The sequence below is a fragment of the Taudactylus pleione genome, unplaced genomic scaffold (assembly GCF_031769625.1).
Source record: "Taudactylus pleione unplaced genomic scaffold, aTauple2 ptg000130l, whole genome shotgun sequence".
Classification (NCBI taxonomy): domain Eukaryota; kingdom Metazoa; phylum Chordata; class Amphibia; order Anura; family Myobatrachidae; genus Taudactylus; species Taudactylus pleione.
The window spans coordinates 5560147-5579380 of NW_028284532.1; the positions used below are offsets into that span (position 1 = coordinate 5560147).

The 19234-nt window shown below is 49.9% G+C and overlaps 1 protein-coding gene across 1 annotated transcript in view; it reads right to left on the minus strand.

The window, feature by feature from the left end:
• Positions 1-19234, minus strand: part of NACA (nascent polypeptide associated complex subunit alpha) — a 55660-nt gene that overhangs the window by 25692 nt on the left and 10734 nt on the right. Inside the window, exons 14-28 of the mRNA XM_088473118.1 lie at positions 18577-18642; positions 18394-18459; positions 17774-17836; positions 17494-17559; positions 17320-17376; positions 17162-17227; positions 16993-17058; positions 9976-10038; positions 9411-9476; positions 9228-9293; positions 8587-8649; positions 8411-8461; positions 7441-7497; positions 7248-7313; positions 7069-7134 (exon numbers count right to left, since the gene is read on the minus strand). Of these exons, the coding sequence (XP_088329244.1) occupies positions 7069-7134; positions 7248-7313; positions 7441-7497; positions 8411-8461; positions 8587-8649; positions 9228-9293; positions 9411-9476; positions 9976-10038; positions 16993-17058; positions 17162-17227; positions 17320-17376; positions 17494-17559; positions 17774-17836; positions 18394-18459; positions 18577-18642 (948 nt within the window). The remainder of the gene's footprint in view (positions 1-7068; positions 7135-7247; positions 7314-7440; positions 7498-8410; positions 8462-8586; positions 8650-9227; positions 9294-9410; positions 9477-9975; positions 10039-16992; positions 17059-17161; positions 17228-17319; positions 17377-17493; positions 17560-17773; positions 17837-18393; positions 18460-18576; positions 18643-19234) is intronic.

A 19234-nucleotide genomic window follows, 5' to 3' on the forward strand; every position in this document is an offset into this window, starting at 1 on the left:
TTTTCTACTTCAGGGTCCATAGGGTATCCACAGGATACCTTGGGGATGTCCCAAAGCAGTATCCTTTAAGGGTGGGGACGCTCCTGTGCAGAAAGGAGAATCCGCCGCCCGAAGGAAGCATCCTGAGAGGCGAAGGTGTCAAACCTGTAATACCTCACGAAGGTATGGACAGAAGACCACGTAGCAGCCTTGCAGATCTGAACTGCCGAGGCACCACGTCGAGCTGCCCACGAAGGACCCACAGACTTAGTGGAATGAGCCTTCAGAGAAGGAGGGACCGGTAGGCCTTCATGAAGATAAGCTTCAGAAATAGCCATACGGATCCAGGCTGCCAAAGTTTGCTTTGAAGCAGGCCAACCCTTTTTACGGAAGCCAAAGAGGACAAACAAAGCGTCCGACTTCCTAAACGAAGAAGTGCGGTCAACATAAGTCCTTAAGGCCCGCACAACATCCAAAGAGGCCTCACCCACGGAAAGACCCGGTGAGTTAAAGGCCGGAACAACTATTTCCTCGTTAATATGAAACTGGGAAACAACTTTGGGAAGAAACTCGGGCCGAGTGCGGAGCACTGCCCTGTTCCCATAAAAAACCAAGAAAGGGGGTCTACAAGAAAGAGCCCCTAACTCAGAAACACGTCTGGCCGAAGCAATGGCCAGAAGGAAAACAGTCTTAGCTGTCAGCCATTTAAGATCCACTGAGCCCAGTGGTTCAAACGGCGGTCCTTGGAGAGCCCTCAGGACCACAGCCAAATCCCAAGGCGCCACAGGTGGAACAAAGGGCGGCTGAATGCGGAGAACACCCTGCATAAATGTGCGCACATCCGGGATTGTAGCAATCCTACGGTGAAACCAGACAGATAGGGCCGAAACCTGTACCTTCAAAGAAGCAAGGCGAAGCCCATGATCTAGTCCCGCTTGCAGGAAGGCGAGAATCCGAGACAGACGAAACTCCCGCGGTGCATAACCTCTCGGTCGACACCACTGGAAGAACGTATGCCACACGCGATGGTATATCCTCGCGGAAGACGGTTTCCGAGCTCGTAACATGGTACGCACCACAGAGCTGGAAAACCCCCGGGACCTCAGCATGGCCGTCTCAACAGCCACGCCGTCAAAGACAGCCGAGTCAGGTCCAGGTGAAGGCAAGGACCCTGAGACAGAAGGTCCGGTCGTAGCGGCAACCGCAGAGGAATGTCCACGGACAGACCCTGAAGGTCTGAGAACCAGTGCCGTCTGGGCCACGCGGGAGCTATCAACAGGAGCGTCCCTCCTTCCTGTTTGAATTTCCGGATTACCCGTGGAAGAAGGGAGACCGGAGGGAACAGGTATGTGAACCGGAACGTCCACCGGACGGACAGAGCATCCACCAGAGACGCCCCTTCGTCTCTTGTGCGAGACCCGTACACCGGCAACTTGTTGTTGTGCCGGGACGCCATGAGGTAGATTTCTGGAAGACCCCACCTGTCCACCAGTAGTTGAAAAACGTCCGGGTGCAGGGACCATTCCCCCGGATGAACGTCCTGGCGACTTAGAAAGTCCGCCTCCCAATTGAGCACTCCCGGGATGAAGACCGCTGATATGGCCGGAAGATTGCGCTCCGCCCAAACCAGGATCCGAGAGACCTCTACGAGAGCCGCCCGACTGCGAGTTCCTCCTTGCCTGTTTATGTAGGCCACGGTGGTAGCATTGTCCGACTGGACCTGCACCGGGCGACCCTGGAGAAACCGCTGTGCCTGCTGGAGAGCATTGAAGACCGCACGGAGTTCCAAGATATTTATTGGAAGCTCCGCTTCTGTCGGCGTCCACCTGCCCTGGAACAAGTGTGGACCCGAAACTGCTCCCCAGCCCCGAAGACTGGCGTCCGTTGTCAACAGGACCCAATTTGGAACCCAGAACGGACGTCCCTTGTTGAGGTGGGTCGTCTGTAACCACCACGTAAGGGACAGGCGAACCTCCTGGGTGAGCACAATCGTCTGGGACTTCAGAGACTGAGTCAGCCCGTTCCACTTGGACAGGATCAGGTGCTGCAGAGGTCTGGAGTGAAACTGGGCGTATTCCACCATGTCGAACACCGACACCATGGAGCCCAGTAACCTCATCGCCGAGTGTAAGGACACCCGGCGGCTGTGCAGACAACTGCGCACCCTTGACTGTAAAGCAGAGATCTTGTCCTCCGTCACGAAGATCCTTTGCTGTCCCGAGTCCAATAAGGCTCCAAGATGCAGAATCCTCCGAGACGGGATTAGAGTGGACTTCTGCCAGTTGATTAGCCAGCCGTGCCGTTGCAGCAGTGCAATGGTCAGGTCCAAGTGGCGTAACAGGAGCTCTGGAGATCCTGCCACCAATAACAGGTCGTCCAAATACGGCAACATGCGGACTCCCTGCAGCCGCAGAGAAGCCGCCATGACCGCCATCACCTTGGTGAAAACACGTGGTGCTGTTGCCAGGCCAAAAGGTAACGCCCGAAACTGGAAGTGGTCGCTGCTGATTGCAAACCTGAGGAACTGTTGATGGCGCCAAAGAATAGGGACATGCAGGTAAGCGTCCTGTATGTCCAATGACACCAAGTAGTCCCCAGGTTCCAGCGCCAGAATGATGGACCGTAGGGTCTCCATCCGAAACTTCGGGACCCGCAAAGACTTGTTGAGTGCTTTGAGGTTGAGAATCGGACGATATGACCCATTGGGTTTCTGTACCAAAAATAGATTTGAATAGAAACCCTGGCCCCTCTGGGAGAATGGAACCGCCACTATAACTCCAGCCTGGAGCATAGTGTGCAATACCTTCCGCAGCTCCATAGCCTTGTTCCGGTCTGATGGGAGACCCGTGGTGAAGAAGCGAGCCGGGGGTCTGTGCCGGAAGGAGAGGGCGTATCCGTGGGAAACCACCTCCAGAACCCAAGTGTCTGTCGTAGTGAACGACCAACACTGGGCGAACTGTAGCAGGCGGCCTCCCACCCTGGGATCCCCCAAAGGGAGGCCCGGACCGTCAGGCCGCAGGCTTGTCATCTGGCTTGGGGGCCGGACGTCTGGTACTCCATGCCTGCTTCCGGGGCTTGACCGATTTCTTAGGGCCAGCCTGTTGAGGAAACGACTGTGGTTTGGGCCTGCCCTGGGCCCTAGATGACCGAAAGGACGATGGTCCCGAACCAGAAGGAGCAGCGGCCGACGGGAGACAGGCAGATTTGGCTGCCGCCAGCGTGGCCACAATCTTATCCAGATCCGGACCGAAGAGAACTTCTCCGGTAAACGGCAACGCTTCCAGACCTTTCTTGGAATCTGCGTCCGCCTTCCAGGATCGCAGCCACAAGGTGCGACGAGCAGCTACCGCTGCTGAAGAAATTCTAGACACCAGAGTACTAATGTCTAGAGCCGCCTCGTTGATGTAGGTGGCCGAATCACGGAGATTGCCAATCAACTCCGCCTGATCGGCCGGACAGTCGGATTCAAAAGAAGCCTCTAATGAATCCGCCCAGCGCTCCATCGCTCTGGCAACCCAGCAAATGGCCATAGCCGGCCGTGCTGCCCCCCCTGCAAGGGAATAAGCGGACTTCAGGCAGATTTCTACCTTGCGGTCCGTAGCATCCTTAAGGGAGGACATGGATGGCATCGGCAATGTGGCACTACGGACAAGACGGGTCACGTGAGAATCCACCTGTGGAGGGGATTCCCACTTCGCAAAATAATTATCCGCGAACGGATAAGCCACCGCCAGGCGTCTCTGCGGCTGGTATCTTTTGCCAGGTTGTTTCCACGCCTCCTCTAAATGGTCCACCAACTGACCCGAAAGAGGAAAGACTGTGGCATCGCCCTTCACATCTTTGAAAAAGGCATACTTAGATTTAGCCGCTGGGGGAACTTCGTCCTCAATCACCAAGGCTGTGCGGACCGCCCGAATAAGTCCAGGAATATATACTTTGGACTTAGCATCAGCGTCCTTAGTATGGAGAGGTTCCTGATCGTAAGGATCTAGAATCTCCCCATCATCAGACGTCCCTTCGTCATCCTCATAAGGAGCGGACAGAGACGCCACCGGCCTTTTATGAGACCGCATCACAGACTCCCCTTGCAACACATCCGACAAGTGCTGTACAGAACTCGTCAGGGAGTTAACCCACGCTGGCTCCTGAGAACCCGGGAGCGGGGAAATAGGGAGACTGTGGGGTACCACCAATTGTCGTGGGAACCCCTGCATGGGTGACGACACCACAGACTGCTGGGACAAACCCATCGGAGTAAACGCGGGCTGCGGAGCTAACTGGCCCACTAAAGCTGTTAACGCCTGAGCGAAACAAGCCCAGGGCGGCTCCTGTACCGGTGCTGTAACCGTAATAGGCCGCGCCATGGAAAACACTGCCGGCAAAGGCCCTCCGCGCTACCCTCCCCCTCCGCTAACGGTACTTTGCACGTGGTACACTGTAGCCGGAGGGGAAAATCACTTTCAGACATGATGGCACCACGTATGTGACCTCTCTCACCAATTAAGTATTAAATAGGCGAGAGACCACCCTGCAGCACCGCACCGCAAGGGCTTTAGCAGAAAGAACAGGGACAGTAATAAAGCTGACAGTTTAGAGAAGAAAAGATTACAGGCAGCAGCGCTAGCACAGTCACATACAATGCAGAAAAATAACAATTCCTGCACTAACAGCGCTGATCACTCAACTACACAGACACAGGGCCTGGTAGGACACAGCGCTGCATACACAGACCTGACCACAGCGGAGGAGAGGTATGCGGGGGGACCCAGACCACGATGCTTCCTTCCAGCGCTTCCAGCAGCGTTCACCATGCGTTCTGGAGAAGATGGCCGCCGAGGAGCAGAGAGGAGGCTGGCCTGGGGGAGGAGCACTGCCACAGGACCAGTCGGCAGCATGCAGAGAGGGCTGTGTGCAGCGGGGGAGGCGCCGGCTGTGAGACAGGGAAGGCGCGCTCCCCTGGCATGCATTTAACCCCTGGGACGCCGCAGCGCTACCGCTCTGCTGCGGTCCGCTGTCCCAGGGGGTAGTGGAAGCGCAGGTTGGTCGCCTGGCTCCACGCTGCAGCCAGTCCCCAGGGAGCCCCCTGCCTGGGGACTTAGGACCATGTGATCAGCGGGGACCCACCGCGGGACCCCGCTGCTTACCTCTGTCCCCCTTGAATCCGGCCATGGTCCGGAGCATCTGGGGTCACCGCTAGCTGTGACCCCAGACGCCCACCAGCATCCCCGGATCAGTACCGGCGTTCTGGTACCGGCGGGTTGTAGGGAAGACAGCATGGACGTCAGGACTGACTGTCCATGCTGTTCATCCAGTTGTGCAGCCACAGCTGCATGAAGAATAAGCTTCAGGGGCTCTTCTAGCCCCCACTCCAACAGGTGCACCCGACTCCGGCCGGGCACCAAACTAAACTGAGGTGCCTTGGCCCGGGGGCGGGGTATAGGAGGGGGACCTAGTGCATCCTGGGAGGCTGAAAGCTTAACTCTTTGGTGCCCTGCGACTGACGTCACACCTATACCCCAAGGTATCCTGTGGATACCCTATGGACCCTGAAGTAGAAATATATATTTATAACTAGAAATCTCTCCTAATATCTGCTCTAGATTGTCACTTGATTGGTAGGTAAATTAAATTCTAGACCATAGTTCATCATTGTAGTTTTGTATACTGAATTTGTTTTAGCCATATCTGTTTGGTTATTCATGTACAGTATTTAAGACAACAATGAAACTATCATACAAAGGTGGTTTAGCGGTCAACGCACTTCAATGCAGAGCTCACGACTGCTTGTGACAGACAATTCTCACGCCACAATACTGTCAGATGGTACCTTTTTCCCTGCAAACTAATTCTGGGTACACACTAGATGATTTGCCGAAATGGACAGACATATCGTCCAGTGTGTATGCACTATGCGCGCCCCAGCTGCCGACACCAGGAGGTGAAGGATATATTGGGCAGTTGTTCACCGGATCGTGTAGTGTAGCGACAGCATGATAGATCATGCAGTCGTATTATCAATTGGTGCATTGGCGGGTCGCCTACTGTGTACACAGCCTAACCCTGCATGAGGATCCTGATGCAGGTATCCTATAGCAATTATATGATGGAAGCAGGTGGTGTCCATCTGACAGTAAGTAAATGCCAAGACACTGCTAACAAGGAGAGGCCAGAGCTAGTGTTGTGCTAGCAGAGACTTTATTACGCTAGTAGCCACAACGTCTTGAACCTGACAACTGCCAGCTTGTTATATAGGCAACAAATTTAATTTTACTAGTTCCTACAGAATCTATAAGCTGAATATTGGTTCAAACAAACATGCCTCCATGTATGGAAATTACAGGTACACTAACTCTCCTGCATAAAACAATTAAACATTCGATATAAAATGAAGTTTGAGTGCTCTCTCTTTGATTGAGATTGATAAATATATATCTATCATCAACTACCTAAAACAATCTTCAGAAAGATCATAGTAAGCATTTTTATCACATAAACATGCACATTACAAGTCATCATGCATCGGCGCAATAATTGCTGCATAGTCTATAGTGTTATCTGAAGTTACACAATAACCAGTTTGGTTCTCACTGAAGCAGGCTGTTGGTATCAAAATGCATACATCTGAGAAATCAACAGGAGATATTAAAAGGTAAGATTGTCCTAAGAGCTAAACCAAGGACAAAGATGCTCAATGTGAGTTCAAACTAGGGATGTGCAGGCTCGGATAGGTTCGAGTTTGCACGTGGAGTTCGGATTTTTCCCTCCAAAAAAACGGAACTCAGAACGAGGCAAAACGTCATCTTACATGGACGAACATCATCATTCCTGGACAAAAGACCAGGAATGATGATGTTCGTCCATGTAAGATGACGTTTTGCCTCGTTCTGAGTTCCGTTTTTTTGGAGGGAAAAATCCGAACTCCACGTGCAAACTCGAACCTATCCGAGCCTGCACATCCCTAGTTCAAACACTATTAAAAAACTTGGAAGCCAAACCCAAATAAATGCACATGAAACAGTCGTAACTGGTAACATCCATGATTAGATCCCAGTTATGGAGATTACCAATCATCTCATGCAGGTATTATACCTGCGGCTTTGGAATCAGCAACGGGAGGTTTGGTGACATCAGTGGGTGGAGACTTTTTCTTTTGTGCTAAAATAAGTAAATAATCTCAGTGTGTGGGTTTGCATGCATTGGCTCACTCATACACCTGCTACTGTAACATATTTTAGTCCCAACATATATCACCAGCATGTTCTCAGTACCTGGAGCTTTAGATTCAGCAGCAAGAACTTTAGGGACATCAGCAGGTGGAGTCTGTGTCTTGGGGGCTAAGTCAAACATATAAAAGTTTATTTTAACATGTTCCACAAAAAGTTTTTGAATTTAACACTGAATTGGGAATACATTTTGGAAGATGGTACAGAGACTCGCAATGAGGACATATAAGCATAGTACCTAGAGCTTCAGAAACAGCACCAAGGGCATCAGTAGGTGGGGGCTGTGTCTTTGGAGCTAAAGAAAAGTAGAGAGGCTCATTGCATTGCATCATACAACTTCCGCTTCTAATGTAGATACCAATGTCATGTTGCACTGGCTTGGAGATTGTGTGTAATGGAGATCATAAATGCATCCATACTGGCAATAACTGGAGTTATAGAAGCAGCAGGAGGGTTTACATGGACCTTAGGAGTGTGGGTTCTTTGACATTGTAGCTAAGCAAAGAAACACTATACTTAGCGTATATAAAACACAAAGCTACAATTTAAAAAAAGATGAAACAAATGATCTAACATTGGACTCTGAAACTATTAAGAAAACTTCTTCAATTACATTTCTGGATGAACCCCAGATATACAATAATCCCAGTAGCTAATAACCATTAGATTAGATCGTTAGCAGGTTCCTTTAAAGGTTTAAGGATTATGCATGCTCAGGAAGTCACTACAGAGATTTAGGTTCAAGAATAGGCTCTACAGTTGTCCATAGATCAGGCTTTCTTGACAATCTGAAACGCACACTAATGTTATTTATATAGAAAATACATGTTCCCTAAAACTGGTACAATAACATGCTAGCACTCAAGTATCAAGTTACTATTAAAACCATGCAGCCTTGGAATTGGCAACATATATTACAGGGAATTTTGTATGCAGAGTATGTATGTGTCTTTGGACTTCCAGGTATATTCTCATATGGGAAAAGATTCATATCTGAATCTGTCCCAAACACATGAAAAATTAAACACATGAAAATTTAGCATAAAGCAGAAAATTGTACCAAAACATCAGTTTATGCTTTGAAAATCGGCAATATATTTGCTGTGCCTACACACTATACTGGGAGATAGTGTGTCCATAACTCCCTAATGAGTCTAATATGTCAGAAAACTGTAGTGTGCTATTCAATACAGACATGCAAGCAATACCTGAATTTTCAGAAACCAGGACATCAGTGGGAACAGTCTTTGCCTCTGGAGCTACATAATAATAAAAAAGCTTACTTTTGAGAAAATCATTCACGCATTCTGTATTAGAATATATTGTATGGCAACCAGACACTGCAAACCAGTGTACATCAGTTTTAGGGCCATGCAGTCAATACCTGGAGCTTTGGAGTCCACAACTGGCACTGCAGGTTTATCAGTAGGAGGCTGTGCCTTCGGAGCTAAAGCAAAAATAAATCAGCTCACTCTTGACACAACACATAGGTTCAAGAGTTATATTGATGGATGCTTGCTACGCTGTTTACAGCCGTCAGCATGTGAGAAACTGGCTGTAAAGGTGGTTTGATGTCGATTGACAGCAGAGTGTAGGATCGCTGACTGACCACCCAATTGTGTCATATGGTATTAGAAAGTCTGGTCTTTGCATCAAACTGACACATCAGTCTGATCAGGCTACACAACCACTGAGTAGTCCGATTTGCTCATGTATGGGCAGTTAGATCGGTTGGTGTGGCCTGACTGACTTCCAAAGAGATTTGTATATAAATTGGCCATATGTGGGTATTCAAATTGGAAACTTTCTAGCATTTGCTTCAAAGTAGCTTCCCGATGTACGAAGATTAGTGTCTACAATGAAGCAGAAAGTGTCTGGGGGCTGTACGGACAGATTAATCTAAGAATTAAACGCTATTGTAGCATTTGGCTAATACAGAAGCCAAGTTGATCTGCGATAACTGATAAAATCCTTGATTAGATCCCAGTAATGAATATTACAAATAAACTCATGCAGCCATCATACCTGAGGCTTTAGAATCAGCAACAGCTGCTTTTGGGACATCAGTGGATGGAGACTTTTTCTTTTGTGCTAAAATAAGTAAATAAACTCAGTGTGTGAGTCTTCATGCATTGGCTCACTCATACACCTGCTACTGTAACATATTTTAGTCCCTAATAACATAGATCACCAGCATGTTCTCAGTACCTGAAGCTTTGGATTCAGCAACAGGAACTTTAGGGACATCAGCAGGAAGAGGCTTTATTTCTGGGGCTAAATTGAACATATAAATAATGTTTAATGTAGTAATTTAATATGTTCCACACATCATCAGTATTTAACATGAAGGTCAATTAGACATGACTTTCTAGCGGCCGCAAGTAAGATCTTACGGTATCATTCGGACTGATCACAGCCCCATACACAAATCCAAGAGTCCGGGTGAGATCGGGGTGTGGTGCCGTTGGCTGCGTTTCCATGCCATTATAGCATCAACTTGCCTCCTTCGTGTCTAATTGAATTGACCCCTTTATTGGGAGTTAATAGCAGGATGTTGGAACAGTGACTCCTAATAAGGACTTGTAATCTCAGTACCTGGTGCTTCAGAAACAGTACCAGGAGCATCAGTGGGTGGGGGCTGTGGTTTAGGGACTAAAGAGGCTCATTGCATTGCACCACACAACTTCTATTTCCACTACAATATTTATGGGTAGGTACTAATGCCATGTTGATTTGGCACAGAGATCATAAGTAGTATCCACATAGGTGTTACCTGGATTAACAGAAGCAGCAGGGCTTGCAGGGACCTCAGAGGGAGCGCTCTCAGTCTTTAGAACTAAGCAAAGAGACCATTCATTAACTTCGTATATATAGACCACACACACAGCAGTGCTGTAAAATATAAAATTGGCCATCTAAAAACTTTAATCTGGACCTATAGAGGTATTGTAGAGAATCAGAAATGAAGGTAACCAAACACTGCAAAATGGCCCATCAGATTTAGGGCCATGCAGTCAATACCTGGAGCTTTGGATTGCACAACTGGCACTGCGTGTTTATCAATAGGAAGCTGTGTCTTTGGAGCCAAAGCAAAAAATAAGCTCACTGTACGCCAGAGGCAGGCTGGACACCCCGTTTAAGTATATTATTATACATATGTGACAAATCTCATAGTGGGGCCAAGTGAAATAATGGGGGTGTACAATTACTTATCGGAGTGCAGAATCACTGACTGATCACATTGTTTCCCATGGGATTAATTTGTATGGTCCAAGTGCTAAGTTGCTGCTACTGTCTGATAAGGCAGCCTGTACTGCCCAAGTATGAGCACCTTTAGATCAGGTAGCTTGGCCTGACAGCCTATTGCCAAATTAGCTACACACACTGATGGTCAAGTAGGACAAATCCTAACATTTGCTGGCAGTTACTTCCAAATATGAAGAGTGGCAGCATGAATTAAAAAACAAGAGATATGGTAAGAACTTACCTTTGTTATCTCTGTTTCTACGAAGTCCATAGGGTCCACAGGGTTGACCTTGGGGTATAGCTGGATCTGGATCCACGGGCACCACGCAGTTAAAGCTTTGCTGCTCCCAGGATGCACTTGGGTCCGTCCTCCTCTATACCCCGCCCCGGCCACAGGCACCTCAGTTGGTAAGCAGCTAAGGCCGGAGGAGGAGACTAAACAGAGAGAAGGAAGACTGGAACACACAAGAAACCATACTCACAGAAATGGGAGACGGAAAACCGGTGACCAGCCACACAGCCCATTTGAAGCCAGGTGCGTCAGGGCGGGCGCCCTGTGGACCCTATGGACTTCGTAGAAACAGAGATAACAAAGGTAAGTTCTTACCATATCTCTTGTTTTCTACTTCAGGGTCCATAGGGGGTCCACAGGGTTGACCTTGGGGATGTCCCAAAGCAGTTCAACTAAGGGCGGGGACGCTCCTGTGCTGAAAGGAGTACCCGGCGCCCAAAGGATGCATCCTGAGAGGCGAAGGTGTCAAACGCATAAAACCTCAAAAACGTCTGAATTGAAGACCAATTAGCCGCCTTACACAGCTGAACAGCGGAGGCGCCACGTCTAGCAGCCCAAGAGGGACCCACAGAACGAGTGGAATGAGCCTTAACAGAGGCTGGCACAGGTAAACCCTCCTGCGCATAAGCCTCACAAATAACTGAACGAAGCCAACGGGCTAACGTTTGCTTGTTGGCAGGCCAACCCCTCTTGTGAAAACCGAAGAGGACAAACAAAGAATCCGACTTCCTAACCGAAGCAGTCCGGTCCACATAGATTCTAAGTGCCCGGACCACATCCAAGGAAGCCTCACCAGCAGAAAGATCAGGTGACTGAAAAGCTGGCACAACAAGTTCCTGATTAATGTGGAACTTTGAAACCACTTTGGGCAAAAACTCAGGACGCGTGCGGAGCACTGCCCTGTCCTGGTGAAAAATCAGAAAAGGAGGGCGACAGGAAAGCGCCCCCAATTCTGAAACCCTCCTGGCCGAAGCAATTGCCAGGAGAAAAATGGTCTTAAACGTCAGCCACTTGAGCTCCACCGACTCAAGCGGCTCAAAAGGAGGACCCTGCAAGACCCTCAGTACCACCGTCAAGTCCCACGGAGCCACCGGAGGCACGAAGGGAGGCTGGATCCTGAGAACACCTTGGAAAAAGGTGTAAACATCTGGCAGTGTAGCAATCCGTCGCTGAAACCACACGGACAAAGCAGACACATGAACCTTCAGAGAGGCCAGGCGTAAGCCGAGGTCCAAACCCGATTGAAGAAATTCCAAGATTCTGGAAACCCGGAACACCTGCGGATCATAGTTTCTGGATTCACACCATTGAAAATAAGTGCGCCACACCCTGTGGTAAATCCGCGCGGAGGCAGGCTTGCGTGCCCTAAGCATGGTACCAATCACTGAACTGGAGAAACCCCGAGACCTCAAGACGGCTGTCTCAAGAGCCACGCCGTCAAAGACAGCCGACCCAGATCCGGGTAAAGGCAGGGCCCCTGAGACAACAGGTCCCGACGCTGAGGAAGAAGGTACGGAGCGTCGATGGAGAGGCACCTCAGATCGGAGTACCAAGGACGTCTGGGCCACGCCGGAGCCACCAGCACGAGCGTGCCGCCGTCCTGCTTGAATTTCCGCAGAACCCGAGGAAGTAAGGATATCGGAGGAAACAGATACGCCAGGTGAAACGTCCATTTCACCGACAGAGCGTCTACCAGACAGGCGCCTGCGTCTCTTGTCCTTGACCCGTAAACGGGCAACTTGTGATTGTGACGGGAGGCCATCAAGTCCAGCTCCGGCAGCCCCCACCTGTCCACGAGTAGCTGAAACACCTCTGGGTGAAGCGACCATTCCCCGGGATGCACATCGTGACGGCTGAGGAAGTCCGCCTCCCAATTGAGGACTCCGGGAATGAAGACTGCCGAGATCGCTGGAACGTGACACTCCGCCCAAGCAAGAATGCGAGACACCTCCGACATTGCTGCCCGACTGCGAGTTCCCCCTTGGTGGTTGATGTACGCCACCGTGGTGGCGTTGTCGGACTGCACCTGAACCGCCCTTCCGTGAAGAGCGGGGCCGGACGACTGCAGTGCCCTGTACACAGCCCGCAGTTCCAGGATGTTGATGGGGAGAAGTGCTTCTTCCGCGGACCAACGACCCTGAAGCGATAATGAGCCGGTCACTGCCCCCCAACCCCAAAGACTGGCATCCGTCGTGAGCAGGACCCAGTCCGGGATCCAAAAGGGGCGCCCCTCGACCAGATGCACCGTCTGAAGCCACCAAGCCAAAGACTGCCGAACCTCCGCGGACAACACCAGCATCTGAGAGCGGATCCGGTGAGGTAACCCGTTCCATTCCGATAGAATCAGCCCCTGCAGGGGCCGGGAATGGAACTGGGCAAATTCCACCATGTCGAATGTCGACACCATGGACCCCAGAACTCTCATAGCTGAATGGACCGACAGGCGGCAACTGCTCAGGCAACTGTGTATCCGCAGCTGCAGGGAGGAGACCTTCTCTGGAGTCAGGAAAATCCGCTGCTGACGAGAATCCAGCAGGGCTCCCAAATGAACCATCCGCTGTGATGGAATCAGGGAGGACTTCTTCCAGTTTATCAACCACCCGTGTGCTTGAAGACAAGCAATGGTCAGGTGGAGATGTCGAAGAAGCACCTCCGGGGAGCTCGCCAGCAGCAGAAGATCGTCCAGGTACGGCAACAGACGTAGACCCTGACCCCGAAGGTGGGCAGCCATAACCGCCATCACCTTGGTGAACACCCTCGGAGCCGTGGAAAGGCCAAAAGGCAACGCCCGAAATTGGTAGTGATGGTTCAGGATAGCAAACCTCAGATACCGCTGATGTGCCGGTGCTATGGGCACATGGAGATAGGCGTCCTGGATATCGAGGGAGACCATATAATCCCCGGGTTCCATCGCCAGAATGATGGAACGTAACGTTTCCATCCTGAAACTGGGAACTCTGAGGTATCTGTTCAGAGACTTCAAATTCAGGATAGGGCGATGAGAACCATTGGGTTTCTGTACCAGAAACAGAGTAGAATAGTACCCCGTCCCGCGCTGAGACTGCGGAACGGGAACAATGACCCCTGCTTGTAGCAAGGATTCTATAGCTACCTGAATCTGACCAGCTTTGGTCTTGTCCAGAGAAGGACTCGTACAGAAAAACTGGTGGGGCGGCCTGAACCGAAAAGACAGGGCGTACCCCTGAGAGACTACTTCTCGAACCCAGGCATCCGTGGTGGTATTGTGCCAACACTGGGCGAATTGGAGAAGTCGGCCTCCCACTCTGGGGTCCCCCAGAGAGAGGCCCGTCCCATCAGGCAGCAGGCTTATCCTCCTGCTTGGAAGAAGGGCGCCGAGCACTCCATGCCTGCTTCTTGGGCTTGGGTGCGGCCTTGGTCGCCGAATGTCTCGGGAAGGACTGGCCCTTGGCCTTACCCTGAACCCGAAAGGACCGAAAGGCAGAGCTCCTCACTTTAGCCGGCGCAGAGGCCGAAGGGAGAAAAGCCGACTTGGACTTAGCCAAAGTATCCACTATTCTGTCCAAATCCGGACCAAATAGTAAATCACCATTAAAAGGCAAGGCCTCCAGACCCTTTTTTGAATCGGCATCAGCCCTCCAGGACCTCAGCCACAGGGAGCGCCGAGCAGATACCGCTGCAGCCGACACCCTAGAAGTGAGCAGGCTGGCATCCAAAGACGCTTCCCCAATATAGGAAGCTGCATCCCGCATCTGTCCCACTAACGCTCTCTGGATATCCGGAGCCTCATCAGGAAAGGTATCCTCCAAGGCATTGGCCCATGCCTCAATGGCTTTAGCCACCCAGGAGATAGCCATGGACGGGCGAGCCACCGCCCCGGAAAGAGAATAAATGGACTTTGAACAAGTCTCCACCTTCCTGTCCGTGGGATCCTTCAAAGAGGAGATAGACGGCAATGGCAACGTCGCGCTTTTGATCAAGCGGGTAATGTGGGAATCCACCGCCGGCGGAGTTTCCCATTTCCTGCAATGAGCTTCAGGAAAAGGATAGTTCGCCGCCAACCTCTTCTGTGGATGGAACCTCTTACTAGGTAATTGCCAGGCCGCCGCCATATGATCCGATAATTGATCAGACAGGGGGAACACAGTTGAGGTCACCTTGGCCTTTTTAAAATTAGGAAACTTCGACCTAGGAGCCGGCGCATCATCCTCAACATGTAGGATAGCCCACACCGCCCTAACTAAGGCTGGAACATTAATGGAGGACTTAGCTTCCACCTCCTGCCCCATGACATCAGAGTCAGAGTCCTCATGGATTTCTCCATCATCTGAGGACACTTCCGAGTCCGACAACTGCGCAGCTAGTGAACTCACAACCGGACGTTTAGACACCCTTGGTGGCACATCACCTTGCAACATGGACTGAAACGCCGAGGATGAAGCCGCCAGACTCTGTACGGAGCTGGATAGAACATCCACCCAAGGCGGAGGAGCCGTCGGAGCAAAACTCTGCAAAGGCACTACAGACTGACACGTCCCTGGGGAAGACTGCACATACACAGGCAGTCCCGAGTAAGGACCCACAGTCTGGGCCCCGGGGGAAGACCGCAACATTTGTGGAACCCTCGGGGAATGGGGGATGGTGGGCTGCGGTAACGCCCTAGAAGGGACCGCTGATGGGACCGATAACCGGTCCGCAATAGACGCCAGCACCTGTGAAAACATCGCCCAAGGAGGGTCCTGTGATACAGGGGGGTTGGAGGGGCCCGGTACCAGCTGGCACCGCCCGCACAGACCATCCTGAGATAAGTCCTCCCCATCAACTCCAGCAGCACAGCGTCTGCAGGAAAATAGCACAGGAGCCACAGAGCGCTCAGTCTCCTCATCAGACATGATACCGTAAATACACAAGAAATAGGTATCACCAGAGGAATTACGGTTTTAACACCCGCGCACTCACCAGTATGCGACACAACAGCCCAGATATGGTACTGTGTAGCACACAACAGTATGTGACTGACCCCACAAATACGTGTTTTATATAAGTGAGGGTCTCAGAAAAACGCCCTTCCCCCACACACCTGCCGGGCCGTAGGAGAAGGAAAGGGATAGTTATAAGCTGACAGTAAGGAGAATAAGTCACAGACAGGCAGCACTAGCAATAGTCACATACAATGCAGAAAAGTTATACTCACTGCACCTTCCGCTACAATCAACCGCCCAGATTCAGTGTCTGGGAGGGCTATAGCGCTGTGTACACTGTCCTTTAGCAGGGGAGAGGTACACAGGGGGACCGGTCCACTTGATACCGCCTGGGAGTCTGCGATGTGCCAGTAAAGATGGCCGCCGGAGACCTCAGAGGAGGAGTGGCCGAGAGATAAGAGCAGCTCAGCGACGCCAGACTCCTAGTTGAAAGGCGCGCTGAGCTGAGGGGAGGAGCCGCTAGACAGGGAAGGCTGCCTCCCCTGGCTAGCAATTAACCCCCGGGTTGCCGGTCCCGCTACCAGCCTGATACCCTGGTGGTCTAGCGGACACGCGGGGTATTCCTCAATTGAGGGGGAGCCCGCCGCCGCCGCTAGCGCCTCCGGTCTGTCCCCAGAGACCGGAGGCTCCTGACTGCATTGAAGTATCCGCGGGCCGCCGCACGCGGCGACCCGCGGCTTACCTGATCCCCGTCGCGTCCGGCAGCAGTCAAGGGAGTCCCCAGAGCCCGGCTAGTACAGGCTCTGGGGTCCCGCCGCGATCCCCAGAGCTGTACTGGCGTCGCGGCGCCAGCGGGGAGAAGGAGCGGCAGCGTGGACGTCCTAAAGGACAGTCTGATGCTGCCGCTCTAACAGTGTAAAAAAAGAAGAAAAAAATAAAAAATTTCTCTTTTAAAATAAAGCTTAGGGGCTGCTCCTGCAGCCCCACTGCGACAGGGTGACCCGACTCCGGCCGGGCACCAACTAAAACTGAGGTGCCTGTGGCCGGGGCGGGGTATAGAGGAGGACGGACCCAAGTGCATCCTGGGAGCAGCAAAGCTTTAACTGCGTGGTGCCCGTGGATCCAGATCCAGCTATACCCCAAGGTCAACCCTGTGGACCCCCTATGGACCCTGAAGTAGAAACAGTTATTGAATGGCCTGTTTGGACAGAATCAGTAATGATTTCAAACACACTTGTAAAGTTTGGACGAGGGTAGAAGCCAAATCAACATAAATGCACATGAAACAGTGGTAACTGGTGAAATCCTTGATTATATTCCAGTAATGGACACTAGCAATCAGCCATCATACCTGAGGCTTTGGAATCAGCAACAGGAGCTTTTGGGACATCAGTGGGTGGAGGCTTTTTCTTTTGTGCTAAAATAAGTAAGCTCTGTGTTGGTTTTCAAGCATGGGCTCACTCATACACCTGCTACAGTAACATTTTAGTCCCTACATATCAGCAGCATGTTCTCAGTACCTGGAGCTTTGGATTCAGTCACATGAACTTTAGGGACATCAGCAGATGGAAGCTTTGTCTCTGCGGCTAAATCAAATTTAGAAATAGGTTTATCATGAAGCTCCGCACATTGTTTTTGCAGTTAACACTAATTTGGGAATAATTAGCAATCACAGTACCTGGAGCCTCAGAAACAGCACCAGGGACATCAGTGGGTGGCGGTTGGGTCTTAGGAGCTAATGAAAAGTAAAGAGGCTCATCGCATATTGCACCACACAACGGTTTCCACTACAATACTGTGGGTAGTAGGTGCTAATGGCATGAGATCATAAGTATATCCCTATAGGTAATACCTGGCGTTATGGAAGTAGCAGTAGGGCTTGCAGGAACCTCAGAGGGAGGGCTCTCTGTCTCTGGAGCTAAATAGAGAGCATATACTTAGTGTATATAGACCACATACACACAGTTGTACTTTAACAGATGAAAATAAATGGTTAATTAACATTTTTAATCTGGACCATTATAGGAAACAGTTGAGCACTTTTTTTTCTTATTGAAATGGCTTACTAAAAAATGGATGGTAATCAGACACTGCAAACTGGCATATCAGATTTAGGGCCATGCAGTCAATACCTAAAGGTTTGGAATCTACAACTGGCATTGCAGGTTCATCAGTAGGAGGCCGTTTCTTTGGAGCTAAAGAAAAATAAATATGCTCAATCTGTAGACAACACTCAGGTTTAATATTATTATTTATGGATGCATGCCAGACCCTTTAGAGCAAAAGGGGACTGGTGGTAAAATGTGTCGCCCGCAGAAGTAATGAAATATGACATCACAAGTGGGCAGGTATATTCAAATGACTGCTGGCCACACACACACACACACTACGGCAGAACGATTGGCAAGTGCATTCAGTTACCAATCGTTAGATAGGTTGGCAGGTCGGCCGACCCACTGGCCAGGTGTGTACCCAGCTTAATTTGCAAGCAGACCAGTTTTCAATTTAGTCACACATTGTTACTTAAATTGGGCACATTCTAACATTTGCTGCAAGCTCTTACCATTATGAAAATTAGCAGCAAAGATAGAAAAACAAACAAACCAAGATTTAAAGTTGTATAGACAGATTCACTTATAAATTCAAGCACTATGTTAGAGCCCATGTAATATGTGAACCAGTAATAACCAATAACATCCTTGGTTAGATCCCAGTAATGGACATTACCAATCAACTCATGCAGCCATCATACCTGAGGCTTTGGAATCAGCAACAGGAGCTTTTGGGACATCAGTGGGTGGAGACTTTTTCATTTGTGCTAAAATAAGTAAATAAACTCAGTGTGTGAGTCTTCATGCATTGGTTCACTCATGCACCTGCTACTGTAACATATTTTAGTCCCTAATAACATAGATCACCAGCATGTTCTTAGTACCTGAAGCTTTGGATTCAGAAGCAGGAACTTTAGGGACATCAGCAGGAAGAGGCTTTATTTCTGGGGCTAAATCGAACATATAAATAATATGTTTAATGTAGTAATGTAATATGTTCCACACATCTTCTGTATTTAACACAGAGGGGTATTCAATATGAAACGTTAACTTCACTGTCGAAGTTAAGGTTTCATATCCGAGTTTTTTTCTGCGTTAAAGTATGGTGCGCGCTCTCGCTTATCCCCGTATTCAATATAAAATTAACGAAAACGGGAAACTCCGAAGTTGGATTTGCGTAAAGTTACTAATTTGTCCTTAAAATAATTGTAAGACCCCCCTAAAGTTGTAAAAACATTGAGGAACACTATGGGTACCCCCGTTATAGCCTTTAATTGAAAGACAGCGATTTAAATAGCAGCAGGTGTTTTTTTCCCCGACAACGAATAACTGATGCAGAAGGGCACTTAGGTAATTTTTTTCGTTTTTTTAAGTGGTCCCATCAAATTTGGGGTACATGAAAATGGGTACTAGCATATTTTTAAGCCCCTAAAGTAAGATTTTTAAAATTCTGCATTTGTGCACCTGCCGCTATAATTCTATTCTAGAAAACATCTGCCGCATACTTGCAGAATAGCCCTGAACCTATTTCCCCGTTAAACA